Consider the following 16,973-nt stretch of genomic DNA (forward strand, 5'->3'; position numbering starts at 1 on the left):
TTTTTTTTTTTTTTTTTTTTTTTTTTTTACAACAAGGCCGACCCACAGAGAAAATTTTCTAAAAAATAAAAAAAACACAAGTCAAGATCCATTTTCAGCGTTTTTCAGTAACAAATCAGTTTCAGACATTGCACAGAATAAACAGAGTGAGGGAGAAGGCTTCGTATTAAGCGTTTGGAGAAAACGCCGAAGGAGACAGGCTGCCACCCACAACTTCTCAGCAAGCTAACCGACTCCTGGAAGTGGAGCCCTGCTGATCGAACTCTGCTGCTCTACGTGGTTATCACGGCTGGCCGCAAAGCACCGACAATGTTCAATACGATCCCACTTCTCCAATCGATTCAAACTGAACGTACAGAAAAATGGTGAAGATGTGTTCAAAATCTGCAGATAAATTAATATTTATCTGAAGGTTAATACCAACAAATAACCTACAAAAATGTTTTCTGTGTTAAGAAATTATATTTTTTAAAACAATTTTTGTTTTATCGTATCATTGATACTGCTTTAACACCAGAGATCAGAGTAAAAATATGCTAAAGTAGTGCTTCTCTTGCTTGGGTTCAAGTTCTAAGTACTCAAACCGGGAGATTTTATTAATATTACTTTTAGTCATTAAAAATATATATGTTGATAAAATTGAAATATTACTTTAACACCTAAATCTTCCAGGATGTAAGAATAATTTGGGGGTTAACTGCATGACCAGTAGGGCACATATGCAGTTCACTGATTTATTGGCCAACTGATTTATCTGTGCCAATTTCCTTCATTTTGGGTGATTAATAATCAACTGAAACTTATGTGTGAAGCTGATTTTATTTAACTCAGCAAAGGTCTAAAAATCAACCACTGTCCTCTTCTGCTCTCCCCTGAGAGGTTTGACTGTTAGCCCCGCCCACCAGGTGATGTCTGCATGTCTGCAGTTAACAACAGTCACCCCCACTGAGCCAACTGAGCCACTTCCTTGCTATATTTAGCAACATTTCAGACAAAAAATAAAAATAAAAAATCGATATCGGCCAAAATCGGAATTGGGGATTTTAAAGGTCAGGCTTTTTTAAAGATCGGTGATCGGCCAAAGCACTGTAACAGGTGCAAACAAAAACCCCTGAAGACAACAGGTGTGTTTCTGTACCTTGACTGGTATCAAAAATATTGACGTTCTTGGTGAACTTGGAGCTCTGGTGTCCTCCGCCTTGCCGTAATCCTCCCAGCAGACACAGCCTCCCAGCAGAGTCCCATATCACACCCCCGTAGGTGCGCTTACAGGGCAGAACAGGCAGCGAGGTCCAAGAGCGTGCTTCTGTGTCGTACACCTCAAAAGCTTTCACTGGTCGCTTACACTGGCGACCACCTTCAGAAAAACAATTGCATGTTTTTTTTAGTTTTTTTATTCTGGAAAAGGCGCCAAAAACAGAGCAGAAAGTCTGTTTATTCTGGAGAGTTACCTGCAACATAAAGCTTGTTGCCCAGCAGGTGGGAGTTGGCGTCGTAGCGAGGAGTCGGCATGGGAGGAAGTAGCGCCCAGACGTCCTTCCTGAGGTCGTACTGCTGCAGGACGCTGCGAGGGAACAGGTCAGCGGCCATTCCTCCAACAGCCAGAGCACGGCTATCTGCCACACACAGATGGTTTAGGAAACTTCTCTTTAGTTGATCAGAACTGGTCATTATAATACAAAAAGAATGCAACAGCATTAATGTACAATAGCTCCCTGGTCAGTATTGGCAGATCCCCCCCCCCAGAAAATCAACGTATTCACAAATGTTTCCATGGAGCGTGTCTAAAATATTGAAAAGACAATCCAGCAGTGTTGGTTTTTCTGCAATGTTGTTTTTGATGGAAAGCTGCGGTATGTAACTTTTATAAAAAAAAAAAAAAAAGATCTTTTTACATATTTGTTGAAATTGTCACCATGTTGTGACAGTTTGTTATGAATTACATAAAACAATCCAGCTCCTCTGCCTTCTACCTAGAAGCAACCAATCAGAGACAGGGGGTGGGTCTTAGCGCTGTCAATCACAATCGCAGTCGTTCCCCTTCCTCCTTTTGCTCTCTGTGACGCAGTAACTATCATAGCCTGTTGTGAATGCTAATGCTAACCTAGCTAGCACGGCCATCAATGTCGGGATATAAATGGTTTTCCTGTAACAGTAAGTTGTTTTTTCTGCAATGTTATGTTTGACGTAACATTAGAACGTACCTCAGTGTTGCACTTTAGGGCTGAAACAATTAATAGTGATTAATTGATAACGCAAAAATAATCGTGCGTCCTTAATCGCAGATTATTAAGAGTTGCAGAGGAGGCAGCCCTCTGCTGCCCTCTGCTGCATCCTTATCAAAAACCGAGAGCGGAGGAGATACCAGCGGCTTATATATGTACGTTTGCAGTTTTTTTATTTTTTTTATTTTGTGGGTGGGGCTTATAGTGAGGTGTGCTCCATAGTCCGGAAAATACTGTATGTAAACAAACAAACAAAAAATGTCCTTTTAAGCACGTTTTTCCATCCAGCTATTAATCAGTTAATCCAAAAAATATATGCTGAACCACTGAAAATCTGAACTGTGTGGAGTAGATTTATGTTCTCTTAGGTTTGCACAAGTTGCATGTACAGTAATAAACACAAAGTCGCTTTTAAAAAAATGGATTTCTCATCTCGTCAACACAGACGGCTCAACGTTCCCACATTGGTACAGAACCTGTCCATCCTGTCCAAATTCAACAAACGCATCCACTAAATTCACCAGCAGTGATGAAGTCAGCAGCTTAGCTGGACCCAGTCTCCTTGAACCCTATTGAACAGCCAAAGCTCTTTCTTTCTTTCTTTCTTTGCTGCGTCTTGAAGGTTTCTCACAGTTTTCTGCCTTGGTCACACTACAGACGGCTGAAAATGAGACTTTGGAACCTTTGCGTGTCTTGCAGCGTTTTGTGGTAACAGCATTTTGGACACAGCAGGACCACTGCCTTGTCTTGAAATCCATCCGGTTCTGGTCACATGGACGCTAAAGTATAAACAAATTAAGAACAGTCTTTGTTTTCAGCAGGTTATTCCTCCGGTGACCACACTGGAGACCAATATCAAAATATTTAGCATTGCACAAAACCGGTTCCCTCACTCCCAACTTTTTCTAAAAATTTGCACTTTCAACTCGCCGGTGGAAACGATGAGTTGACTTGTGACAAAGCAAGAGGCTGTGACAGACGGGAGGAGGACAGGCGGCTCTGCTGCCGAATAAAAATGCTGCAGTCCAACGTCTGGCACTTTGGAATGACACATCAGGCATGAGAACGGAAAAGCGGGAAGAGGGCTGGAGCAAGACAGGATGCAGCACTAAACATCAGATAGCAGAGGAAATGAAGAATTCACATTCTTATTATGTTTTAACTTTGCTCATTTTTCAAGTGTCTGCGTTCGGCTGGAAAAGCTGCTAACTATGAAAATGCAACTGACAGGGTGGGAGAAGTTTCCTTAACACTTTAGATTTATTTGGGGAAAACTAAAACAATACCTAATTACCTGGAGTTTGCTATGTAGTACAAATAAAGATTCTCAAAAATGTTGATAAATGCTTAATCTAGTCAACACGAAAAGGAATATTTGTTTTCATTTTTCTGTACCGATCGTTTGGTCAGACGGCGGACTGTTCTGTTGGTCAGGAGGATTTGAGCACACACACTGAGGGAGGCAGAGAGAAGCACCGCCGAGACATCAGTGTGTGAACGCCGTCTATCTGTGTTCCAGCAGACGCTGACAGATGCAGCACCAAACAAACACTGTAAACCCACAGCGAACGCAACATTTCAGATGGAAACGGAAGTGAACCAAAGCTCAGTGCAACGCTGAGTTGATGTTAAAATACTCACACATATACATGGCTAATCAATGAATCAGTTCCCTTTCAACACAAAATGTTTTTATGACTTTTTGTTTTTAATCACACATCTCCGGTGTGACGCATCAATAACTCCCACAGCCAATGAAAACGCTCCATCAAAACCTATTTCACTTCTGAATGCTAAGTTTAAAATTCTTGCCTATAGACTAGAAAACATCCAGAACCAGCAGCAGCAGAGCTGGACGATCAATCTTTAAAAAGTTTTAATGCTTTGAGACGCCGACATGGACGATTCAGAATTGATTTACAAATGTCAAAACTCGATTAGCCTAATAACCTGGGTTGATGTTATTTGGAGGATTGGAAAAAGGAAGAACTGTGACATTTTATGTTCAATCCATAACAAAGTCATGGAAAAAGCCATGTCTCACACACACACACACACACACACACACACACACACACACACACACACACACACACACACACACGGACACAGGCAGTGTAAAAGGAAGTAGACCATGGTCCACTTCATCACTATCGGCCACAGAGTGATGCCTGCTTCAGACAGCGAGATGAAAAAAGTCTGACTGATTTTCAAAACCCACACAGGACCATAAAAACATGGCAGCCATAGCAAGAGTTCACTGATGGGAAATCTCTCCAGATCAAACATGAGTTCAGAGTAAACAAACATGGCCGCCTGGGAAGAAGAAGTGATAGTTTGTGGATTGTGTTTAACAGATAAAAACAATACGCTGTTTAAATACATACGCTGTCTTTGGTCACCTCGCATTCTGATTGGCTACATGACATTCAACATGCACAACTTTTATTTGTCCTCTGGGAAACACAACTCAGCATGGCAGATGTGTCATTCTGGGTCGGCGCGGTTCAGACGTCCTTCTGAGCGGACCGGATCACGGCTAACACACACACACAACACACACAGCAGGAATGTCTCTTAAGAGCATCCTGATAAATCTGTACGTCCTCAAGACTATCATAGGGGAAAGAATTGAGTCAAAAATCATCTTAATTATCTTGCTGTGTGATCCAGGCATTAGTGGCACTGAAGTTTTTCTGTAACTATGAAAAGGAGAAGAAATTAAAAACGTTCAGTAACATTTTACTGGTGGCATCTCCTGGTCCAAGAAATGCTTCGCATGTTGTGTGGTTGTGTTGAAGCTCTGAGACGTTTGGCACTTTTCAGGCGTAGAATTGATAGAGAAGTGATGAGCAAACAAAACGGACCACGTCTCAATGAGAAGCAAACATTCAGAATGTTGTCAACATGTGTCTTTGTGGTTATATTTAACTCTGCTTAACAAATTACTTCAACCCCTGTTACGGCTTCATTACATGTTACGCCTACGCTTCCTTTTTTTTTTATTTTAAGCTCATCAAAGATTTACAAGCGTTTGTAAAAAATTTAAAGCATCCCTCCCATCCAGGTCAGTCCACAGATGTTCCACAGGAACTAAATCTGGGTTGTTTGGCTCGACATGAATTGAAGACGGCAGTTTCACGGGAGCGACAGAGCCTGGGAGGATCTGCAGGGATGAACGGGATAAACTGCAGGTGTGAAAAGCCTCAATGCACTCATCCAAGAAGACTGAGAGCTTTAACTGCTGCCAGCGGGGCTTCAAAGACCGCCAGCGCCTGACACTTCTTCAATTCAGCTCCAGCGCTCCACCATATTTCATCCAGTTCTTCCCCTTTCATTTGTTGTTTTTTCTTATTATTTTACATAAACCTGTTCATCTGCACTTTTCTTTAAAGAACATAAGCAGCTAAACTTTAGCATGGCAGTTATTACCAAGTTTATTTCTGCTCAGCAACAAGCCCATTGAACAAATGTGAGATGATTATTGGTGATTTTTGTTTGGGCAATTTGATTTTAATCACATCAAATTGGACTTGATTAAAGCAGCTCCTTAATTAGACAAAATGAGAAAATTGTGGACATCTTTCCTTTTTTATCATTATTATCTGATTGAAGAGCTGCACTCGTTTCTTCTTTGGAAGCTGTTTTATTTTCACAGGATTCACAGCTAGTAAGAAGATAAATGTAGAGGAGTTACTGCGTAACCGTGGAGACCTTTCACAGTGATGGACACGCCCATCAGGGCCTCCCGCAGCGCGCTCCTCTTCCTCCATCTGCCTTCCTCCGTGTTGTACATCTCCACCACCTTCAGAGGGCGCTGGTCTTCTCCCACTCCGCCCACCACCAGGATCTGCTTCCCCAACACGGCCACGGCCGCACCTGCGCGAGGGGTGGGCATGGGGGCCAAGCCTATCCAGCGGTCCCCCTGAACACACACGGCAAAAACAGTAAATACACAAGGTGAGGTGATCATTTCTCCCTAATAAATAAATAAATAAATAAATGAATAAATAATAATTACAATAAAAATAAAGTCTCCATCTGCATCAACCACCTGTGCTGATTTCCTGTGGAGGCTAGACTGAGCCACTTTAATTCCAAACATCTGTGTTTTCAAAATAATTATTTTCTTTTGTTTTTCAAATGCTATATTCTTTAAAGCCTTGCTATGTTAATAAATATAAGAGTATAGAGTCATATTGTCACTGCTGCCACCACCTGTTTTGGAGGGGAACTGCTTGTTCCACAGTTGTTGAAGCAACCAATCCCTTGGCAGGTGTGGCCACTGACCCCTCCCCCCTCTGCATTTCCTAACAGTGGATAACATGAGAAGGTGGATAACTATCCACCTTCTCATGTTGCGGTTTGTGGCTTAAGGCAGCAAAAGTTACTGAATGACATCATCACATCAAAAGTGTAAAGGTTTACTTTTTTAACAATATTTTTACCATCTGCCAGACATTATTCACATGTAGGAATGTTGGGCTTGTAGTTTTCACCCAGAGGATTTTAGGTTAACAGAGTAAGAGTGCAGAAGTTTCTCAATGTACTGTACATGTTCTATTGTAAACAAAATTACAAAAATATGCATAAAAAACCCATCAAGTTTAGCAAAAAAAAAAAAAAAAGAAATCATTCCTAATATGATTATCATACCGAAACATCTAAAAAAGTGCACTTCATTTCTAGAGAACATAAAAGAAGAGAAATAATAACAATAATAAAAAGATTTAAAAAAGCTAAATATGTCTAATTATGCAGCATCAGCATCCAGGTGGTACTGATTGGTACCTCAGGAGAGTACAGGTCCAGTCCGGGGCATGGCCGCCCCGCAGCGTCGCAGCCCCCCAGCATGTACATCTGCCCCCCCACCTCAGACAGAGAGTGGTAGACGCGGCCGCAGGGCAGACGCGCCAGGCTCTGCCAGTGGAACTCGTTGGCACTGGGGAGCGCCATGACCCGGAACCAGAGAAGGGATCAGGAAATAGGGGGCTGGAGGAGGCAGGAGGGGGGAAGCTGGACCTCAGGTTCTGTTGAAGGTTTCTGCTGAGGAGTCAGGGGAACTTCAGGCCGACTGGACGCTCTGTCATCTCACTCTGCTGGGCCCTGCAGAACAGATCAGGAGGAGGAAGAAGCCTGTTAGTATTCCGATATGCATCCCAGCACAGTGTGATGCTCCAGCTCCTCCGGTTATGCAACGTGAGCGTTTTTCACGGTAACGCAGAGAGTCTCTGTAAAGATGAAGATCTACCTAAACTCTGTTTTCAGACATTATCTGCATCACCAGAACCAAACGAGGAGAAGCAGCATGCAGCTTCTATGCACCACAAATTTGGAACAAACTTCCAGAAAACTGTAAAACAGCTGAAACACTGTGTGCCTTTAAATCTCAACTTAAAACCCACCTGTTTAGAGTTGCTTATGGCTAAATTAGGATTAGAGTGTGGGTTTTGATGTCTTCGATGTTTTTTAATGTTTTTATCTTTACTTTTTATCTATTTATTAATGTCACATACTGTTTTTATTTTTTCTTTAACTATGTAAAGCACCTTGGAATGCCTTGCTGCTGAAATGTGCTATACAAATAAAATTTGATTGATTGATTGAGTGATTGATTGATCATCTGAGCTCCAACTTTATGATGCATTAAGCTTCTAGTCCAATTGTTGCTTCATCTGAAACAATAAATGTATTTCAAAAAGCATAAGGATGCAGCACTGACCACACCACAGACCTGCAGCAGGACGGCCTTCAAAAGCTGAACTACCACTGGAAATAAGAACATTTAAGTACATTACCGGGTAATTTGCTCTATAGGATGAAAATATGAGAAAATCTTAAAGGGTTTAAAGATTCTGAAAAAAGTTACTAGTCAGTGTTTACAATTACTAAAAGGGGTAAAATTATGGGTTTTCCAGGCACATAGTGCCTTTTTAAAGCACAATCAAGTATCTATGTCACCGTCAGTTGTTATAAAAATGCTGTATTTATCAAATATGACTTTAAAGAAATTTGACATTGTATTTTAATGAATTGAAATTGGGCCTCTGCCTCTTTAAGAAACTCCTGCTCTTTCTGAAGCTCCACCTTCAGGAAGTCATCACAACATGGCTCCTCTGTTAACAATTTAACAATGTTTTTACCAGCATTTCACTGAGAAGTAGCTCCTATAATGTAGTAGATGCGCAGTTCTAACAGGTGTTTGCTAATTGCTGCTGGCTAGTCTGAAGGAGCTGAGTGGAGGAGCGCTGCTCTGTGAGGTGGAAGCTCAGAAGATTGAAAGCTGCAGCTCAGAAGAAGAGCTTCGTCCTGAAGGCGGTGCGAGGTAAACCCAGGCATTTTCCACAGCTGAATGGTTGCCATGGAGATTAATGGATTTCTCAAGCGAGCATAAAATTAGGCAACACTCCAGCTATGTTTTTGATGAGAGAATAACATAAGATGTAAAGTAAAAAAAAAAAAGGCAATTTGACACAACAGTGCCCCTTTAATTATTCAATGTAAATGAAAGTACTGTTGTAACTTAATCTTTTAAACAGAACACTCTTTTATAAAGTCCTCTTAAAACAGCGCAGAAACTGATTCTTTGTTCCTTTCTTTGGTTTCTTGCTCCTGCAGACGCTCAGCAGGTTGATCCAGTCAGCCAGAGAAACGCTGGCCTGTGTCGTCCAGCGCTCACCCCAGAGACTCAGGCCTGTCTCTCCACAGATGATTGGAGGAACCCTTCATCCTGCTGGGATGCGGGCTGTCAGCTATCTGTCAGTGGAGGGAATAGTTCTTTTTCACGCTCTGCTCACCATCCTCTGTTTCCCACTTTTGAATTTTACAATCAAATTGAAAACATCTGCCTGTGTTTTTAGCTCTGCTGATCATTTCCCCCCCACAGACACACTCATGTGATATATTGAACAAGAATTAGGAATATTAACGATTTCACGGGGGGGTGGCGTATTTCTGCATGTCACATCATTTATGTGTCATGAAGTACACACACGTCCTCATGACCCCAATTAGTCTAATTAGATAATAATGGCATAGTGATGAGTACAAAGCGGGCAGACTTTAAGTTGATTTATTGTTGCATTACAATGAATACTTTTAAAGCATTTCAGCAGTTATAGGAGACAAAATAGGCATTATTATCCAGCTTGGTTGCCTAAAAGGTCCGTCATTTGGGGAGAATGAATGCAAAATCAAAATCTGATGTGGACCGAAAAAAAGTGAAATCTGGTGCAGTTCCAATGCATAATGTAAACACCAAGCAGACACATACACGCTTGGACTGCTTCCTTTTGGAGCAGGAGGCAGGAAGTGGACTACAGCGCAGGGCGTGTCCGGGATAAATTCAATCCAAACAAACGCTCAAGTCTAGCGCTGCCAGTAGAGATGGCTCATGGCCTTTTACCAAAGACAAGAGAGAAATCCTACAATTGCTAAAATCTGACATTTTTGTTTAGAAGGATGTTGCACTCAGTGTCTTCTTCAGACGTTTTTGTGCAGTTCCTTTCACTTGGTGCAGCGCCACCAAAGGTGAGGAGGGGAACAGGTTTGTCAAAGAGTTCGGTTGGTTTCACACAGTGCAGTGTGAACGAGAACCACAGCAGCTGAAATGTAACAAATGTTACAATTTTTGTCCCCAATCGAACCGAGTCTACCAGACTACATAGTGTGAAAACACCGTTAAAGAGGAGCAGCAAAAGCAGGTGAGGTTGATTAGCAGAGCTTGAGCTTTCCATCAACCGACAGCATCATGAAGGACACGCTGCTGTGGAATATCATCTCTGCTGCAGAAACACGGAGCCTATAGTGTGTCATCACAGTCATTTTATTGTCACGCAGCAACTTTCTTCGGTCAGATTTGGCTTGAAGACAGATCTGACTGCTGATTTTAATTATTTATTAGACACAAATGATTTGAGTAAGAGTGACTTAAATTTGTCATGTTAAACACTTAGTGAATTAAGTTATGAAAACTTAGTAAATTGAGTTGGATGAACTTAATGAACTGAGTTGATCAGACATAGGATGTGAAACTGGTTTTGAACTCAATTGTTTCAAGTAAAGTCAAAGTAAAAAATTGCTTTAAGTTAACTTAAGTTAGTTAGATTTGTAAATTTCAAGTTAATCGAACACAAAAAAGTAAGTTGTCATCACTTTGTTGTAGTTTCTAGTACAAATATTTTAGAACATTTGACATACAATAAACTGATGTGCAAGTGACTTTTTTTTTTAGCAAGATGCAACAGTAAATCATTTCTTAATAATGATTAAAAATTCACTAGTTCCACTGGCAGATTATTCCATTGTTTTCCATGTTCTGCCACTGGAACAAAAACTTTTTCATCAAAATTAAGGAATTATTGACTTAAAACAATCTACTATCTTGCTAAAAAGTTACTTGTAAGTTAGTTTTTTTATTTTATTTCAAGGGTATTAGGATATTTGCCCCAGAAAATAAACCTAAAATCTTTTGTAAGATTTTCCGTTTTTGCAGTGCAATGTATGAGTTATGACATCATTTAATTTCTCTTTGGGTTCAATAAAGTATTTCTGAATTTGGACTGAAGTGAATTCTATTAAGTATTAAACCTCTGAATGCAGCTGCTTGCTGTGGATTTTGTGTTGGGGTTTTCAGTTTGCAGCAGGAGGAGTGAAACAGCATGCCACAGTGCTGGAAGGATTTTTATTTGCAAGAAGAAATCGAAAACCATGAATCCTTTTCCAGCTTGGTAACATAGGAGAATCCAATTTCTCAGTGTTTGAGCTCAGATACGGTCACTGGCTGACTGACTGTCAGATCTCCAGCTAAAATCTGTGAGTTTCCACTCACACGCCGTCTTCACTCCAGGAAAACTTTGTGACTTTGACGCCATTAATTTAACCAGCTAATTTAGGTATCCGTCAATTTTTATCTTCGTACACATTTTTCTTTTCACTCTGAATCATCTTGTCACACAGTAAAAGTTAACACAACCTACCATAACACACAGAACAGACCGGAGCAGCTGTGTTTTTAACTTACACACCTCTCCCTTTCACTGTCAATCTGTTTGTTTTCCTCCAACCTGATGTCTTCATCTCCTCCTCATAAAAAGCAGCTGTGGCCTTGCAGACTGATCTGCCATCTCTCCTGTTAAATTTCCTATCTTTGTTGCTGTGATGTCAGGCGCTTGTATTTTTTATTTTTCCCAGCCTGTCATCCCTCAAGAGCTTTCTGTTTCCTGCACGTAACCCACTTCTGGTGCCTACATGCGTGTTTGTTTTTTTTTTTCTGGGGAGGAACGGGGGTGGAGGTTTATCACTGATGAGAGAGAGGAAGCGTGGAGAATAAACCCACAATGCATCGCGGGGCTTTATTGCCTCTACCTTAAATTGTGGCCGTGAAAACAACCTTCTGTCACGCAGACGGTGAGCGACACTAACCATGACCGCCGGAGTTGGGCGGCTTTTCAGGACGCGGGAAGGACTTTAGACTCAAATTGGACTCCTGTGATTTAGACAGAAGAGTCTTTCAGCAGTTTGTCCTTTCGAGCTCCACATCCTCCCTCCCCCACTCCCCTCTGCTCCCCTTCCTCCCCACGCCCCCACTCTGTCTGCTTTATTATTGCGCTTCATCTACCTCTCACACCTTTGATCACCGCTCAGCTGCCCGAATAAAGAACAAAGAGGGAAGACAAAGAAGAGCGTCCTTCAAAATAAAATCTCCCTCGTTTTTTTTTTTTTTTCAGCGAGGGAGGACAGGTTGCCATAGCAACAGTTGGATTCCTCTCTCTTTTCCCCACACAAATCTTTTTTTGTTTTTTTTTCTTTGCACATGATTGCTTACCTCTCGGTTCACTGTTAAATAAGGAAGAAAGATCAAAACCAAAGGAGCGAGCCGCCCTCCAACAGGCCGCCCTCCGACAGGCCCCCCTCCGACAGGCCGCCCTCCGATACGACGCCCTCCGACAGGCCGCACCAGAGCTAGCTTAAGGAGCGGCAGCCGGCTCACACGGTGCGTTTATCGGCAATCTGTAACCAATTTAGGTTGCCGTATCATTATTTATTCTTTCTTTTAATTAACTGCTTGAGCAGCTTGAGATCAACAGTAAGCCCACCAGCATCCTCCTAAGTGATTCACGATCAGCATGCTTCCAAGTTGCAACTTTTAATTAGGCCGTGTTTCCGCCCTCCCTCCGCTCGCGCTCTAAATGGGGAAGACTCACTCTGGAAGACGGAGCACAGTGAAAAGCGTCTCTATGTTTATAACCGTCTCTCCAGCTTTGAGTGGCTGCAGAACGTTAGGCGGGATGAGCAGCAGAACCGGCTGGAGGGATAACTCTAGTCTGAGGTCATTTTCACAACTGATAGTCCAGTAGACTCGCTTTGATTGGGGAGCAAAGTATTTGCTACACTTTCAGCTGACGTGGTTCTCTTTCACAGTGGACTGCCAAGACCAACCAAACAATTTGACAAATCTGTTCCCCTCCTCACCTGTGGTGGCAGTCAATGCACCGAGTGAGGGAAACAACACATCTGAAGAAGACACCACAGCTTCACAAACTGCAAGCAAAGATGGAGTAGGGTCAGATGTCAGCGGTTGTAGGTCTCATCTTTGGTAAGACACTCCTGCCATTTCTCCTGCTAGCGCTAGACACAGGCTTGTTTTGGTTGTATTTACCCAGAATGCCTTGCGCTGTTGCCTGCTTCCTACTTTTGGAGCGGTCTCTGGTCAGTTTGTTTTCACATGCGTTGGAGCTGAACCAGAGTTTACTTTAACTGAACCCAAACCGAGGTTTGTACTCCAGATCGGGGCTGTTGTGGAGGCAGATGAGGGACCAGCACACTATCAGTGTATAAAAAACCTCCAATAATGTAAACAGTTATTGAATATTTTACCCATTTTCCCAGGAGCAGCGGCTGAAAAAGCTCAGTGAGAGAGATAACATTTGACACTAATGTGTTGGAATAGCTAAACTGACAGAACTGGATCCTTCGTTTGACTTCATCCGTTTTTAATCAAACTTGCAGGAAGTTGATCCGCCGTCTCTGTTCTCCAGACAACAGGCCGGTCAGGGCGAGCCGTGAGGAGCCACTGTACTGGACAGATTCAGGACTTGATCCAGTTTGGTGATTTTTGGGAAGTGCAACAAAATGCGGACATGAGTGAAGTCCTCACCGTCACACTTTCTAGACTGTGACAAAACACCATCTGCATGTAGAGAGAGAAGACAAGCAGCTCCCGCCACTACTAGACTGTTACCAAGGCAACTGGGGACAATAGAGCACCTAAAGTCTTACGTGAAGCAAATCAGAGGACGGGCTTTTAAACCGTCATAAGTCATTTGTTAAATCTCAGCACCACTAGAGACCCCATAATACACATGTGTGTCATAGATTAGTTTAATATAATGATGATTTTTAGCTGTAGTTAGAAAACTTTTTTTTATCCTCAGAAGACCTCAAGCTGTGATGCAGCCACACTGTTTCAGTATTTACAGACCATCAATTAGATCTGAAATTGACAGAAATAAAAAAAGTGTTTCCCTTGTGAAAAATAAATATACTAAGCATATTAAATCTTATCATACTTGAAGCCAGATTAATCATCAGCATATGATGATTAATCTGTAACTAGAGTTACAGATTAATCATCCCCCCCGATAAGCAGATCAGTAGGCAACTTGGGGTTAAGTGCCTTGCCCAGAGGCATGTGGACATTGAACCTACAATCTTCCGATCACAAGACAACTACTTGACCCACACAGCCACAGTCGCCCAGCTGTTGCATCAGATGTTGCATGATATGTGAGTCAAGACAGGTGAGCGAATACTTTTGGCACTATTGCGTTTGTTTCCATCTAATTATTATGGAAATTTTGAGCAAACTTTTAAAATGTCACAAAAAGAGAAGGCAAAGGAAATGTGACTTAGGTGTTTTTCCGTTTAATGGTTTGGAACAAATCAACCAGGCTGCGCAAAGCACAATTTCATCAGATGTTGACATGGCAATAAACAGGAAGTTGAGGCTGCAAACTAGCATGGACCACACATCTGAGGCTGAGCTTTGTTTGAGCCGCTGCAGGTAATGAGGACCAGCCATGTAGAGCCAAACCCCAGAGAGCTGCCGCTGCAAACGAGGTTAAGAAATAGCTTTGCCTAGCATCGACTTTGTCTGCTACCGCCGTTCACATGAAGGTGTTGCAGCTTCAAAGAAGCAGCTGTGTTTACTCAATCAATACATATCAACCTCTACAAAAATCCATTTCAATTAAAACAAATGCAAGCATAACAACAGAAAAAAAATCCTTAAGGGAAAATTATGTGGCTCACATGTGTCCATCTGGTCCAGCTCCTGCTTAGGTAAGGAAGTTCTGCAGTCAAACTTAGAGAGTACTTTTTTTTTGTAATAGCTTGAGGTCTGAAAGTAAGGTAGATTTTTTTTTTTTTTCCTTCCGGGGCAAACCTTTAAACCCTGTTGCATGTTGAATGGTTTAAAACCCAAACAAATCTCCAGTAATCTTCCTTTCAAGTCAGTCGTACGGGTCTGACTGCAGATGAGCTTTGAAGAAAAAAACAGCTGCAGTAACTTTCTCTGTCAGACTCTAAAACACGGTGACCTATTTTTCCTCCTGCAGAGGTCAGATAAAACACCAGGTGTGCTTTGTTCTACTCCCTCTCTCACCGGGCTTTTTTCTTTTTCTTTTTGGGAACACACAGATCAGCAAGGGGTCGTTTATTGGCTTCTATTTAATTAGTCTGCAGTATTCAAATGGGGCATCTGTGCTGCAGTCTGTAGCTGACCTCGCTGCGCAACTAAAGTTGCCAAAATCAGTGCGGAGCCTGGGTGTGTGTGCGTACATGCGTGTGCGGTTGCGTGGACGGTGAGCTTTATCACACGGACAGCGTTTCACACCAGCCTGGTTTTAATAATGCCACATTAGTCCCACCAGCAGTTCCTCCCCCCTCCTCCCTGTCGTTTGATATCACCGGCTCTGTTTTATACCGTTTCAGCTTCTCGGCATAGGTCACGATCTATTAATAAAGGCTTCGCCGGATAAGACTGCGGACACGTAGAAAAATGGAGACACCTTTTCTTGTGCAGTGCTGCGGGCGATTCTGTAAAACACAGACAGGTAGTTTTTCATGTGAGAACTGAGAAAATGTGTAGACAGAACAAGAAAATCTCCGCTCACCACAGCAACTGAAATTATAGACCATCTGGGCCAAACACTGAGCAAAACAGTAAAGAGTTTCCCGATGAATTAAGTAATTTAGTGCTTAGTGTTATCTAAAAGTTATGCATTTATTGCTTTTTAGAAACATGTTCTGATACTTGAGTTTAAAGAGGCAGTGTGACATTTTGGCACATGGTGCCATTTTATAGCACAATCAGGTACCTTTAGTTTTTATAAAAAATGCTGTATATATATATCAAATATGACTTATAAGAAATTTAAAACCCTATATTTATATCTAGGTTTTTTTCCCTCCCCTTTCCCGCCCATGGCTTCACACCACCAGTCCATCAAGCACCTTCAACCATGTGAGGGACAGCTGGCAGGCGACCCCCCTGCCCCCCACCATACAGACACCCAGCACCTGGCCCAGAGTCACCCACACTGGCCAGCAGCAGGACTGGGCCAACCTAGAGGGCTCACCATCCACGGTCCACCCTCGCATAACCGGCCACCACCTCCCGTCCTGAGCCGGACTCAGCCACCCCAGGCAGCGCCTGCATGCCCACCGCGCCCTGGGACAATGCTCCTTCACACCAACATGTAATGGTGGGAGAAAAATGAAATAAGTTGGTTTACAAAGTGTAGTTGAACGTTACATATATCATGTCCAAACATTAGGGACTGGGGAAAACCTCAGCAGAGTCCACGCCTCCAGGAAGTGATTGTTTCTGAGGAGCTGCGGGTCCAGACTGTAGAACCAGAGGCTGCTTTTAAAGTAAACTGTAGACAGTCACTGGGAGTGACGCTCAAAATGCAAACACAATGTATAAACATTTGTCTTAAATTTAACTTCTAGAATATCATCATGGTAAAATTCTCCTTCCATAAAAATGTAATTTTTAATTAAACCTGCCGTGTAAACCAAAAAAAAAAGAACAAACAAACAAAAAAAAAACGCCCTGCATATTGTAAATTTGAACAGATGGTGATTAAACATGAACACCAACCTAAAATCTCATTACTCCGAGCTGCCGGACCACCTGACTTTAGGAAGGAAGCGGAAGAATTCAGTTTAAAATAAAATAGCTGAATTTGAGGAGACAGCTCACAGCGGGGTCTGCTGTGGCAGCAGGGGAGTCCTTCTTGATGGTCATTAATTAACGCTTCCACAGGAAAATGATTTTGAGACCGATCACTGGCGCAGACTCAGGAAGCGCTCTTCCTTCCTTGAGATAATTACCATTCATCTTAACACCTTTCTCTTTGCTTCCTCTCACACACAAGGTGTCAAATATTCTGCGGGCGCTGCATCTTTTTCCTAATGTCCTGTCACAGCTGTGGAATATTTACATAAAGCCATGGACACCTAGTTCACACTTCAGCAAATTGGTATCCCTAGCTGGATGAAACCACAGCACCTAAAGAGCCACTGCTTAAAAACAACTCAAAGTTGTTGGGTGTTTTTCTGAGAATATAATTTTATTTCATGGATATATTTCCTGTTTCCTCTTTGGAATGGAGAGAAGCAGATCTGACAGCCAGGTATGCTGTGGGTCAACGTGCAGAAACATTAAAGGGACAGTATTAG

General features: G+C 42.2%; 1 protein-coding gene across 4 annotated transcripts in view; it reads right to left on the reverse strand.

Annotated features, from left to right (window-relative positions):
- klhdc8a (kelch domain containing 8A) overlaps positions 1-16,973 on the reverse strand; it is a 47,025-nt gene that overhangs the window by 13,238 nt on the left and 16,814 nt on the right. For all 4 annotated transcript variants that reach the window (XM_016675788.1, XM_016675790.1, XM_016675789.1 and 1 more), the window contains 4 exons: positions 7,017-7,331; positions 5,940-6,150; positions 1,452-1,616; positions 1,139-1,357 (listed from right to left, as the gene is read on the reverse strand). In XM_016675788.1, coding sequence (XP_016531274.1) covers positions 1,139-1,357; positions 1,452-1,616; positions 5,940-6,150; positions 7,017-7,181 — 760 coding nt within the window. In that variant the 5' untranslated portion in view covers positions 7,182-7,331. The remainder of the gene's footprint in view (positions 1-1,138; positions 1,358-1,451; positions 1,617-5,939; positions 6,151-7,016; positions 7,332-16,973) is intronic.

This window comes from Poecilia formosa, unplaced genomic scaffold (genome assembly GCF_000485575.1).
Source record: "Poecilia formosa unplaced genomic scaffold, Poecilia_formosa-5.1.2 Scaffold121, whole genome shotgun sequence".
NCBI lineage: Eukaryota > Metazoa > Chordata > Actinopteri > Cyprinodontiformes > Poeciliidae > Poecilia > Poecilia formosa.